At 37.4% G+C, this 13686-nt stretch overlaps 1 protein-coding gene across 2 annotated transcripts in view; it reads right to left on the reverse strand.

Annotated features, from left to right (window-relative positions):
* The window catches only part of MYO10 (myosin X), a 162905-nt gene that overhangs the window by 2722 nt on the left and 146497 nt on the right, over positions 1–13686 (reverse strand). The window contains exons 31-39 of one of the 2 annotated variants that reach the window (XM_064661738.1): positions 11289–11431; positions 10643–10837; positions 9375–9532; positions 7956–8079; positions 5982–6279; positions 4184–4391; positions 3472–3608; positions 2495–2615; positions 16–880 (exon numbers count right to left, since the gene is read on the reverse strand). In XM_064661738.1, coding sequence (XP_064517808.1) covers positions 722–880; positions 2495–2615; positions 3472–3608; positions 4184–4391; positions 5982–6279; positions 7956–8079; positions 9375–9532; positions 10643–10837; positions 11289–11431 — 1543 coding nt within the window. In that variant the 3' untranslated portion in view covers positions 16–721. Of the gene's footprint in view, positions 1–15; positions 881–2494; positions 2616–3471; positions 3609–4183; positions 4392–5981; positions 6280–7955; positions 8080–9374; positions 9533–10642; positions 10838–11288; positions 11432–13686 lie in introns of those variants that run through there. The other variant, XM_064661733.1, reaches the window with a different exon arrangement.

Consider the following 13686-nt stretch of genomic DNA (forward strand, 5'->3'; position numbering starts at 1 on the left):
CTATCAAGAGGAAAAAAAGGTAGCTTTTTATGTATAAACCAGTCTTTGAAAAGAATTAGAGAGAAATGGGAAGTAAATTTATTGCCAGGCAAAGCCAGGATCTGAAATAAATGATCCATTAAATAAATGAAATGTGGTAAATCTTTTGACAAACTTGTTAAACTGGGTAAAACTAGGTTTACCAGAAGAACTGCAAGGCAACTGAGGAAACCTGCTGAATGGGAATTACTGTTACTGTACAGGTTTTAGTGAACTCACATATATAAGAGCAACTGAATTACTGAAAAGGAAAATATAATGTAAAAAGGAAAAATCAGGATCTAAACATTTGCTTGAAAAGAAGCCATTTATGTTCAAGGGCATTAGGAAGAAACAGACATCTAGTTTTGCTTACTGCTATCAATAATCTCTCAGTGAAAACTGATGTTTCCAGCCAAACAAGCCAAACTTTAGGACAGCTTTGTAGTTTTACTGAGGGAAAGCAATAAATCTTCAATGGATCCCAAATCAAGTTAGTAAAACATCTACACAACACAGTGGTCTGTAGCATCAGGGATGAGATTCTGAACCAAGAAGACCTCTGCACACTTGTTCAAACCTGTGGAAATGTGCAGCAGCTATGATTTTTTTTCAGGTGACACTAGTAGAGTAAACAAACACGCCTCACGACTGGAGATGCAGGAATTAAAAGGTTTAGTAAACACATAGAGATAATACACATCTAAGTAACAAACAGTTTCCTTAGATTTACAAAATATGCCTCTAAACATGCAAGATGGTTTACCTGAGGTTGTACACATGCAGAAGGAAGAGCTGTCTTGTGGAAATGGAAGGATGGTATTTTAATGAGAAAGAAGAACTGAAAGATTTCCTTCAGCGCCTTATGATTATTAAAAGATTCAAATTTTAAAATAATGGAGGCTACAGAACTAAAACCAATGACAAAAGATAATTTTCATAATTGTCTGAAAAAAGTTGATGACTGACACCAAAAGCAGACAATTAGAAAAAAACAAAAAACCCCAGAACTGAAGTTAGAATGTAGCATCACCTCTTCAATATCTTACTGTAATATTAATGGTAGGGATCGAACATGCCATGCTTTATAACTGCAATACTACTGGTTTTCACAAGACATAAAATATTTGGCTAAACACTAATCAGCACAGAATACTGCATGAAAACAATGTGCTTCAGCAAATGTGCTTATTTTAGCCATTCATACACAAAACTATCTGAATCTGCCTCTTAAACCCATAATGTAATGTAACAGCTCAGATGCAGAGCTCTCATGGATTTTCTTGCTGTTTGAACTTCATCCCAAACAGAAGCACTAACTGGCTGACTGCTCTATATGTAACAACAGACAGACAGAACGACATTTCTAAGCCCAACCAAGGCAACCCTTTGCCCAGATCCTTGCTGACAAAAAGCAGTTCTGGACTGAGCTACAGTAGTAGGCTCTGGAAGGAGCCTTTGGTAGACTTTTGATGTAATATGATGCCTTAAAACATAAACTGAAAAAGGAAGAAATACTCTATTACAATGAAGAGGTTTCTGAACCTGTAGAAGGGGTAAAGCCTTCACATATATGAAAATTGAAGTATGTCAGTTCTTGATCACATCAGGCTTGCTTACCAACAGAATGTCAGTGTCTCAGCATTGTGAATGCCAGAAATCAGAAATCTTAGTCTTACACAGAAATCTTTATCTGTATCTAGTGCCCACTTGAAAGAAGCTGACTGCTGGAAGAATTTTTAGTCATTTGGAATATAGAAGAAAAGTAGAAGGTCAATCAACAGTACTAAATGCCATCAGTGAGTTTCTGAGCAACTACAGGGCTTGACAGAATAGAAATCCAACTGTTGATGCATTTAGTTTTCATTATAAATCATTTAACTCATTTTATGTTTTGCAATATAGCCTCATTCTGAGCTCAGCACATTTATTAAGTGTATTTCCACTCATCATAGCTGTCTTACAGTTACTGCTGAGACGGGACTGATTTTACTAAGGTGCCTATGAAACGATTGGTTTTTGAAAAGATAAAAAGCTATTACTCAATTAGTTTTGTACAGTTGCCAGCATGAGTCTCTTATTAATTAATTGCTTGCCAATTACACTTTTTTCACTTTATTTCTTACATTTTCTTCAGAAAATGGTTTAATAAGAGGAAAATTAAAAGCAACTATTATCCTTTTTTTTTTAAACACAGCTGAGACCCGGCTATCCAATTTTTTACCACTACATATAAAGCAATTGACAAGTAATGCAGAAGTAAGAAACATAACATTAGGAAAATCATATGTGCTTCACTTATGTAAGGATAAGTCTGTTTTGACCACTGAACTGCTTCCTTCCTTTGCTCCTGATGCTTGAGTAGTAGTGCATTTAGTTGAACAGACGCATAGTCAAAACTCCCTCTGTGCTGCCTAGATCTCTTGCTTTTTTCCTCCTCTTAAAAGTGCCTCAAAACTGAACCCTTGTCCTTTACCTGCTCAAACATAAAGGCAAATTCCACACTATCTTTTGGGACATTTTCTGTGTCCAGGAAGCAGTAGAGCTTGAAGTAGAACTTCCAGTGCATCTCCCCAGCTTCAGCAGTGGCAGCAAGCCTTCAGCGTTGTGTAAAGAGAAAGAGAGAGAGAGAGAGAGAGAGATCAGACCTGTGAAACCAACCTCTTTTCTAAATTGACACCTCAGAAATATAAGCAAAGAATCAGCTGAACCTTGCTTTATGTGTGTCTGTGTGTTTAAAGCCTACAGCAAAATCAAGGACTTACAAATGTTGACTCAGTTCTCATTCAATTCTCAGTCAACTATTTCTAACCCAAATTCTCTTAATAAAATTTGATTTGTGGCTCAGTCAGGTGTTAATAAAAGCAACATCATTAAGTCCTGTTATAAAATGGAACTGCACAAGACTTAAAACATTCCTTTCCCCCCCCATTATTAAGTGGATAAAAGAGGCTGATTGCCATGCGTACAATATAGGGATGACAGAGGTATTTAGGCTTGTATTACATTTTTCTTACTACAGTGCTATGGGTGGTTGTAATTTTACTGGTAAGAAAAATGTAGTGGTGAGCTGTACTGTGGTGACTTCCACATGAAGTTAGGCAACAGACAGCTGGAAAGGCAATGATGACCTGGAGTTCAGTTCTCCCAGACACAATGCTGGTAAATGGTGGAAAAATTTGTAGTAATGGAAAAGAAAATGTGGAAATAGTAATGAGAAATAATACTTTACTGGTATCAGGACAGAGGAAGACCAACATAAGTGAATAGGTGGCTATTAATTCTTTTAAGAAAAAAGAAAAAAAGATGCTTTTGTTCCAGAAATGCCTCTGTGTGTAATTCAGCTGCATCATCACAAACAAGCAAAAGGAGAAAATTCAGCATTATTGACATTGGAAATTTATTTAATTGCTACTTATTAGAGTGGAGAGAGAGAAGGAGAGGCACACTCACTTTTCAAACTTTGCCAAGACATCAGCTACAATGGTTCTGCTTTCAATTGCTTTATCAGTAGTTCCGTTGTATTCAAACAAAGCAAACATATTTCTGCTATCCTCCATGGCCAAACCACGAATTAACTTTTCAACCACCTAAATGAAAAACAGCACATGAAAAAAACCATAGCATGGAAAAGCAGCACCACAGAGTAAGACACGTAATTAGAAGAAAATTCAAAGCTAGGTTTTATATTAGGCTAAAAACATTGCTAATTTGTTCTTATCAGCATTATTAATTGTTGTCAAATTCCACTTTAATTTTTATTCTTTCAGAATATGCATGTGCTGTCTCCTGGCCAACCCCTGTATTTCACTAACTCAGCAAGAGTCTTCCATTTTTAGGTAGCAACTCATACACACCAATATCAACTGAAGTTATTCCAGTAATGCCTCTGCTGAATTGCTTAGTTTTTCCTGTAATTCCTCCTATAAGAAGGAACTATACTTGGGTGATCCTCTGCAGCATAAAGACAGTTTTTATAGCAGGGATTTCTTCAGAACACACTGGGGGGCTGGAGGGACAGCTCTGTAAGCCTTCCCTTCCCTGAAAGGAAAAGCCAGCAGAGAAGGCTCCAGTGCTCCCAAAGTTTAACGCTACTGCTGCCTGAACTGGCACATAAATGGACACAGTGATTTTGTTCCAAAGACATTCTGTCACCACTTCTCACCTCTCCAGCTGTAGTGTGTGAGTTGATTGTAATCTTACAGGAGCCCCCACCATGGCAATAAACTGTGGATGTCATTTCCTGCCGGCCAATCAGTGCTTCTATTTCATCCCGTGATGGCACAAACTCTCTGCTTTTGGTTTTCTTCAGAGATTCATAAGTAAAAAGTGCGTATTTCTCCATTTCAGTTCCTGGAAACTGGTCACGAACCCTGTGAGACAAAGCTTATGACTTCAAGCTGCCAGTCAGTGAAACAGGAAGTTTACTTATTTGAGAATTTTTTTTCCCCTGAAAGTACTTCTGTATCCAGTACACTATTGAATTGACATGCTCCAAGGTTTATCTTCACTGTCAAGGAAAGTGTTCTAACTTCTGACTGATTTACTGTGGTAAATGTAATGTACTTCCATCATTATGTTCTACAAACCTAATGGAAAGAAAAACCTGAATGCCCTTCATAGCATTAACTACAGGAATCTTACAACAATTCAGATTTGACAGCAAGATAACTGTGCAAACCTTCTTGTAATCAACTCCCCTTTATGTCAGTAACAGTTGCTGAATGAAGACTAAACTGCACTAAGGTACTACAGAAAAAAGCAATAAAACATGTTTGACTGCTCACTTTTGCTGTAGTGTCACTTGATTTTTATTCCTGATTTTCTAAAAGATTCTCTCCAGACCTTACTGTTCAGTGGTTAGTCCTATGAATATTCATTAGCTACTTTAATGAACTCAACTCTCAATTATTGAAAATTGTTGAATTTCGGTAGCTTTCAGTACAGAGTGTTTCTATAATACTTCCAGTGATAAAATATCAGCTCCTTAGAGCTACTCAGGTTAAATTTATGTGAAAAAGTACAGTGATTTGTGATCTGCAAGGCATAAAAAGATTACTGCAGAATTACAGATATGCTGTAAGATGATTATGCGTCTACGGTATTGAAACCAACCTTTAAATGTATCAGCTGCATTTTCTTTTAATTAGGAGGTGAGTTAAACTGAGAAAGTGATTCAATGTTGAATTTTTTCATTTTAACAGTTATATAAAGACCATTTTTTACCTACCTCAATTTGGTTCAAAGATGTATTTTCATTACAAGTATTTTACAAATATTATAAAACAACTAGATTTAGCAAAGTGATTGACAAAGTTGATGCTCTAGCACAAAGACTTTTAAATTATTGAGAACAGTTTCTTGGTGGACTAACTTTCCTAATTACATACTCTGCATTCTTCTGTTGCATCACAGCAAGAAGAACTCCATATTCTGGTTAATGCTGAACTATCGAGAATGATTTATTATCTTTTTAATGGTCACTAATATTTTAAAATTAGATTTGCAATCCTATGCTTTTACCTCAAATACATCTTTAAATATCATAATGTTCTTTTATGTGCATGACATGTACCTTATAAAATTAAGGTAAAGCAGGATGAAGAATTTTTAACAGGTTGATTTGAACAGTTGATAATAGGACCTAGTGGTATGGGCTGCAAATCATTTAAACAAGTTTATACAGTTACAGAAAGCCCTCCTTTTATCAACATTAACAAATTGTGCATTCAATTTTGTGGTTTTTTTTTGATTCTTCAAATGAGTGTAATTCCATCTAGATAACTCATAGACACTTTTCCTACATTTTTTTTTTAGATTCACTGTTTGGCATAACCAATACACTAAGTAAATGCATCTTCAAGTCTCACTTCAGGATATCTAAACACTGATACAAGTCATGGTGAAGAAAACAATGAGTGAAGAAACTTAATTTCTTGCTTTAGTACTTCAAAGCTTCTCACCTTTTGAGATGAAACTTGAGATATTTGAGGATGCTGCGACTCGGCAGAAATGTGCAACTCATGCAGGTGAGTATTTGCCAACTATAGAGGTTCCCCACGCTTCCAGGGTTAGGCACTTTATTGGTTTGCTTGATGAGCTGACAGTAGAGCTCATCTCGGAGGGGTCGTAAATCATGTCCTGTTTGGAGGATACCTTGGATTATAGGGATGGGATCAGACATAGATTCCAGCTGCTGTAAAGAATTAAATATCTTGATGGCTTCATCCTGCAGAGTTGTGTAGCCTTTGTCTTTCAGCACTACAAAAGAACAATAAGGAGAAAGATTCTTAGACCGAGACATAAAAGAAAAAGCACACAGGCTTTACTTGGGAATTGCTTAATGATACTCTATGACCCTTATTATGCAGGATATTAGAACAGGTATTTTTCATTTCAGATGTATGATGCAAACTCATTTTATGAGTTATTTTGCTATTGAGATTTGTTCTGAATTTAATGAAATCCCACTTTGCCATTTTCTGACAACATAATGGAAAAAGTGTATCTTGATTGATCAGTTTTTTGTGATGGAGAGTCTTCCTTCCAGAGCAACACACACTGATGAAGTGTTGTATCACTTTTTTGCAGTCACAAGACACTGAAAACATGATCAGATCATAAATAAGGTAAAGCATAACTGTGTTATGGAAAGTAACAAAGATACATGGCATCATTTTTGTCTACAGCAGTAGCATTTTAATTAAACCCAAACAATGCTACTAAACAAAATCATTGCTATGACATGGCAATTTGCTTTTTGAATGCTGAAAAAGGTGGTGATTGTTTTTGTGCTACCGGTTATTCAGCATGGGCTAACAACTATTACAATCTCCTTAAAAGAACCATGGAGTTCTTGGGTTTGGTAGATGGAAGAAATTGCTCTGATACAGTACAGATGTATGTTATGAAAATGAAGTTTCTAACCTGACATTATACTATTACAGAAAATACCTAGAACTCAACTGCAAGTCAAGGCAATAGCTAAGCATCAGTCCATTTTTGGAGCTACATTTAGTAAGGGAAGACTTTGGCAAGACTTCTGCCTCAGAGGTGGCTAGATGTTCCTATCCATGGGGAATAGAGACCAACCATGTTTCACTCCCATACAGGACAATCTGCTCAAGTGCCAAGAACAGAACTGTGCCTTGCCACTGAACAGTAGGAGGGGCAAGAGAAAAGAAAGGTTTGTCCTAGGATTTTCCTTGTCATTTGAGTAGAAGGGTATCACTTGAGTTACCAGAAAGTCTTACTTGAAATACCTTCACTTTTGGTTGTGTGACCTCCCATCCTCCTCCCAGGGATGAAACTTGTGGCCTGAGTCATATCTTGTTTAATATGCAGTTGCAAACTAAGATAACCAAATCCATTTAAGGACACCAAGTTCACAACCATCAATAGATCTGAACCATTCATTCCAAAAAGACTTCTAAGTTAGTGGTTGAATCAAGGATATTAAAAGACATGATTACACTAATTTTAGAAGTAAATAAAGCATTTCTTCTTTCATGTACACTTAGATGTTGATTCCCATAAATAGGGCTTTCCATCACATCTGATGAAACTTACACTTGTTAATTGGAAGTTGTGGCTGCTGCAGCTCCCCACATGGGATAGGAAGTAACAATGACTTGAGAAAGAGAATATGATTCAAGGAGACTGAATGAATAGTGTTTAGTTGCTTATTTCAGGGCAAGGCTTTTCAAACTCAGTCTTAGCTGTGCTGCTGAAGGCAGTAGCAACCTTCCCTTCTGTAATATAACCCCAAGGCTCTATGCTAGGCAAACTGCTATTCTCAGAACAGGGAAACTTGTCTATTTGTATTATAAACATATATTTGGCCTACCTTTACTTCACTGTAGCTCGCTGACTTAAAAATCCCATCCTCTAGTTTAGTCTTTCATAAGGAAAAGTGTTTCTGTTATTGAAAAACTTACAGTTTAGATTGATGTCCCCATATGGCAGTGGCAGTAATGGCGAGTGCAGCGGATGATGAGTGTAACGGAGAATAGGATTCCTCTTATAAATCTGTTCAACCACATCAGCATTCAGGCAGTTTTCCTGTTGGGATATGAAAAAAGTAGGATTTGGGGTCCAGCATTAGGAATAATGCAATGCTTTGTGCCCTTAGGTTGGTTGTGAAAAAACTGAGTCATTAGTGTTACCAGCACTATTTGGTGCTAAATCTGGTTGTGGGTACTGTGGGTGCCGTGGCACGTTGTGGGCTATGAATGCTCAGTACCTGCTAACCTCAGGCCTTGGATAAACTTCCTTTATCTGTGCAGTAAAAAACAAACTACAGCAGAGCTGCAGGACACATAACAGTTTTTGAACTGTGTTTTCATTTCACAATTCATTTTTACTCCAGAATTTCGTAACGGGAATTAAGACATTCAAGTTTTATTTAAAAGTATTTCTCCAGCAAAACTAATGGGCCTTTTTGAAACTAATTGGCCTTTAGAAACTGCAGGAGCTACCATAACAAAATAGCCCTGGCACGGTGTTGCTGTAAACCTGATGCACCCACTCTGACATCTAAATAATGCTCTTACTGTTCTGCTTAGGCCAAGTTTGACAGATGTGACCACTGTCTCCTACCAGTCCTGAACTTCCACATATTTCTCCTGCTCTGAAGAACAGCATTCATAGTCTTTGAATTGAGGACTTAATACTTCTTTTGCATGAGAGAAGAGATGGTACTCTCTAAGGAAAAAGGTCAGTAGCAGTTCTCCCCCCTTGCCTATTCCTTTGCTCTCTTCTGAGAATCATCATCCTCTCTCATAAAAGCAGATTAGCAAAAAGCTCCAGAAGGACATTCTCTGGCTATGCATGCACTGTCCCCAATGGGACCATAAACCAGTAAGCATTAATTGAATATATTTCTCATCACACAGATACATGAGACACTGAGCCCATGTTATCATAGAACAAGAAAAGAAGCATAATGACAAAAAAAATCAAAGAGCTGTCTAGTCCACATCCTGGTGTGGACTCAGCTCACTGTGGACACAGCCAAACAGGTCTGCCATGAACCTGTCTGCTATGAACCTGTACACTGTGCTCTACTGCCAGGTGCAATCGTGCCTATCAAGTTACACAAACCAGTAAAAGTTGTTAATGTTTTCATGGAAAAAGGTTATCCCTTTTGCCCTCCAAGTTTCACTTCATACTTTGCTCTTCTACTGCTTAGATAGAAATTCCTTTATCAGGTCAGTGAATACATTCAGGTTTCACAAAGTCAGTCTGTGGCACTGTGTGATTAAAACTTAATTTTCTGCTTTATTTTGGCTAAGCCAAAATAAAAAAGACTTAAGCAACCATTCTTTCTCACCCCTCCCCATCCTGCTTGTGCCTACCTTAATATCCTGAATAAGTTGCTGCGTTGGAGTATCAATTGGTGCTTTTGTGTCAATCACGTTCTGGATGGCACTTGACCAGCGGGTCGCCTCATTAAGCAATTTTGTATAGAGACGGTAACAGTGTTTGCGTCCATACACAGTTACATTCCAGTAACCTAGCACAACAGTGAAATTATTAGCCATAAAAGCTGCATCCCATCAGACACTGAGTGCTGCATCCTGGACCATGCTGGCAGTTTTCCAGGAGCTAGTAAGTTGTATGAGTCATTAAGTATCATAATACAGATACTATGATATTAAAGGAGATTCTCTCCTTTAAGAGATCCTATGAGTAACCTTGGAGTACAACTATGCATCATGCAGCCTCCCATTTTATCCAGTAATCTTAGCAGAAGTGACTGTAAGCACCACAGAAGTGACTATGGAATAGTTAGCTCCTTGTGGCTTGTGGCCCTACTTCTCCAGTCCTGTCTGTAATAGGAAAACCTGAGACAGTCTTGCTTTGTACATGAGAGTCTTTAATTATCTGTGGCACACATACAAACAGGTATAAAGCACGAACTATCTCTTCTGTAAAGAAGTTATTAATTTTACACGAATGAAGTGGCAAGTATGATAGGAAGAGCATTTCAGTTCAAATTCTCTCTCTGTATCATTGTATAGGCTTTTTATGAAGCAGGTTTAATTAAAGGAAATGTGTTTCATCTTTCACTAGTGAAAGCCTCTTTGAAGTGTCAGTGACCCCAATGAGCTTATACAGGACTGTCAACAGTCGCTTCTCATTTGCAAACAGACATTTCTGAGTTGAAAACCAGTTTTGAAAACACACAGAGGAGCTGACTCAAGTGCAGTATGTAGGTTACCACAAACTGGACTCTTATTCTGGATCTCCCTATACCTGCTCTACCAATGTTAGGCCTCATAGTTCCTGAGCATATAAAATAATGTATGAGGAGAGTGCTACCCATATGTCTTTCCTCAAGTCCTTGATGTGTAAGCGTAAGTGTGAACACTAACTTAGCAACAGTATTAGTCTATGATAATTTGAATACAGGTGAGAACAAATTTTATTCCTGTATACACTACCTCAGTTTTTCACCCAATAAGTCCCTGTAAAACACCTCAGTGAGTTAGGAACCTGATTTGTTCATTGAACTGCACCCTTAATAATCCATTTAAAGTATTCTTATGCATTGTTTGTTGCATTACTAGCTAGAAGGACAGCAGGCAACTGAAGGCATATTTGAACAAGAGCAAACAATTACCTGTCTCTTTGAAGATCTTTTCATCAGGTGGGACCACTGAGCAGAGGCTGTTCAGGACCAATGTACCCAATTTCAATGCATTTTTCTCCGAACTCTTGTAGTAGTCCAAAGAATTGTGTGTCAAAACAAACCAACGCTTCTTCAGTTTTAAGGAAGACATCTTTGGGTTGTTCTTTACTTCCTTGTGTAGCCATCCTACTCAAGATACAATTTGAATCACATTTTTTTTTCTTGAACAGAGTGAGTTGGACAAAACTAGGTTGTATACAGAAGTTAGTTTTATACTTTGAACAACAAAAACATATGTAAAATTGATAAGCTCACATATTAAACAACTTTGAGTAAATTCTCAAACAATTAAATAATAAAGACAATAAAATTAATACAAAAACTTTTTCGATTTTGATATTTCACTAGAAAAATTCTTCCGTCAACTTACAAAAACATTTTTGTCATCATTACAGTGTTTTCTTACATGGTACAGCAGGAATATAATTTCAGCTGTATTAATTTGTGAGTAAACTCCACCATACAAAGATATGTCTCCAACTCTACCATGCTGGCATATTACCAGATTGTATTGTGGGGACAGTCTCTTCAACACGTAATAGATGTTATTTACTTTACTGCCCCCCTCAGTTCTTACCCCTCACAATGAATTCTTGTCCCTCCACTCTAGTGTCCCCCTTTGACCTCTGGAGCAGGGTTATCCAGTGATGCATCTCTTCAGGAGTGTCAGCATTACAGTGAAGAACACGATTAGCAGTGATGATCACAAACGAGTTGGGTCTATGAAAATAAATGACAATTGAAAAAGCCTTTACAATCAACATATGTACTGTTTATCTCACTCTCCATAATCATAAAGACTGTCCATTGTTTCCATTTTCTATTCAGACAAATACTGTCCACCTCTAAAGCTTTATTTATTTATCACCTAAAAAGAAATATTAAGCATTTTAAAAGACTCGGTTATGTTAGATTCACACCAAAATGCTAGGTTTCTGAATGGTGGGAAAGTTTACATTAAATTGCAACTTGTCCTATCTCAAAATAAATCTGTGGTGAGAAAAACTTCCAATCTTTAATCAGCTTTAGATGTGAATCAGAACTCTGTTTCAGGGTCAGATCTATTTGGAGTGTCTGCTTCAGTAGTTACATTAGCTAAAACAAACTAAAGTTTACAAAGGTCTATAGTGAAGCAGCATGTGAACACAAGAGTCTTTTATTTTTAATGCAGTGCAACCCAATTCACAGAGAATACAATCTATTTTTAATGAGAGTCTGGCTTTTATCCAATCCTACACCAGGATTTACTGAAGCATGAAGAACTAGCCCAAGTGAAGTGTGCTGATGTCTCTCTGGATTAGAGAGGCAGGTTCCTCAGCCTACAAACACTTCTTTAACCCTTTACCATTAATGTTTTCATCCTGGAGCACAGAGTTTTTCAAAATAACTGTATTGGATGTAGTAAATGGGAACAATGCTGTCTGGGCCACCCCAAGCACGAGAAGCTGACAAGATTGCTTTTTACAGTTGTTGGAAGAAGGTAACTGGGTAGAAATTAGAATCCAAAAACTGTTTATGGGGATGGATTCACCCAAATATGATATCATTCTCCAAAACCAGTGTGCCACATAAAAGCTAGATGGCTGACAGGATAAAGAACAAAGTAAATATAACTACTAGGAGGAAAAATTAGAAAACTGTGTGAAGGGAGGTTACAGTAAATCAAGTAACAAGAGAAGTGTGTAAGTTATTTTAAAGGTTATCTAAGTGTTACCTACAGCTAATGCCCACTGGTACCGTAGAGAAGTGGAAGAGAGTGATCAGAACCCAAGTTCTTGGCCACACTGACTGTGTGCTGAAGTGCTACATGAGTCAGAAAGGGTGGTGGATGAGGAAAGAAATGGGCACGTGAACCGAACAGAGAGTTTTGTTGACCATTTTTTAAAATGTGTGAAGAGGAGGCAGCTTTAGATTGAGCTACATGGAGCATGCTCTACAAAGCTGGATAATGAGATATACAGGACAGAAGCTGTAGCAAAAGAACTGAAAAAGGAGAGACTTAAGGTATAAACTAAGGCAGATCAAGCTATCAAACAGGAGATTATGATCAACAGTAGCCAACCTTCCAGACTCCCCTCTCCTCCTTCCCAGTCTAGGAAAAAGATGGAAACCCAGTTCTTGGGATTCTTTCTGAATATAGATTCAAATCATCTGTCTGCTCGCTTCTCTCTTTTGAGCTACGAGGGGTTTATATGTGTCAAGATAAAAATAATCTATATTAGTCAAATTTGTTTCCTAACTGAAAATCCTTCCATCCTTATTTAAAATCAGAGAACTAAAACAAAAAAAGATTATAAGACAAAAAAATCCATGTGAAAAATGCTTACAAGAGAAATGCTTAATTTATATTAACAGGAGAACTGCTAACTTAAAATTGTGTACGGTCTGGACATTTGTGTTGCATTGCTTAGGAAACCTGGGCTTGTAATCACTGTTACTTCTGGTATCAGTGTCTTGGCAGACCAAGGACAAAGCAGTAACTTAAAACCAGCTGTTTCACACATGTGCAATGAAGAGAAACTGGAGTGAACTCCGACAGTACAAATAACACCTCACAGCCAGTAACCTTATAACCAGAGTCATAGTCTGAACCCAGATTACTTTTTATCCCCTAAAACATTGTTAGTAGTTCAAAAACTAAGAATATCCTGATGGTTTTGTTGGTTTTATACTGCGCTGTCTTCTTTGTTACAAGACATTTTCATTCTGGGAAAGAATTTTCGTCCCTGAAGAATACAACATTCATGCATGAGAAGCTGAACAGAAAAAAAATCTTCTACTTTTCGATCACTTTAGGAGCTGAAGAGTTCATACATGAAGCGGTGTCAGGGAAGTTATTAAAGCCCCCACAAAGTGTGCCATCATTCCTATTCCATGGACATGTTTTAACAGTACTATGAAGAGGGAGGGAATAATGAACCACTTTAATGCCTGTAGCCAGTAGAACACAGAGACTAAAGTATAAAGCATCTGAT

This window comes from Pseudopipra pipra, chromosome 1 (genome assembly GCF_036250125.1).
Source record: "Pseudopipra pipra isolate bDixPip1 chromosome 1, bDixPip1.hap1, whole genome shotgun sequence".
NCBI classification, from domain to species: Eukaryota; Metazoa; Chordata; class Aves; order Passeriformes; family Pipridae; genus Pseudopipra; species Pseudopipra pipra.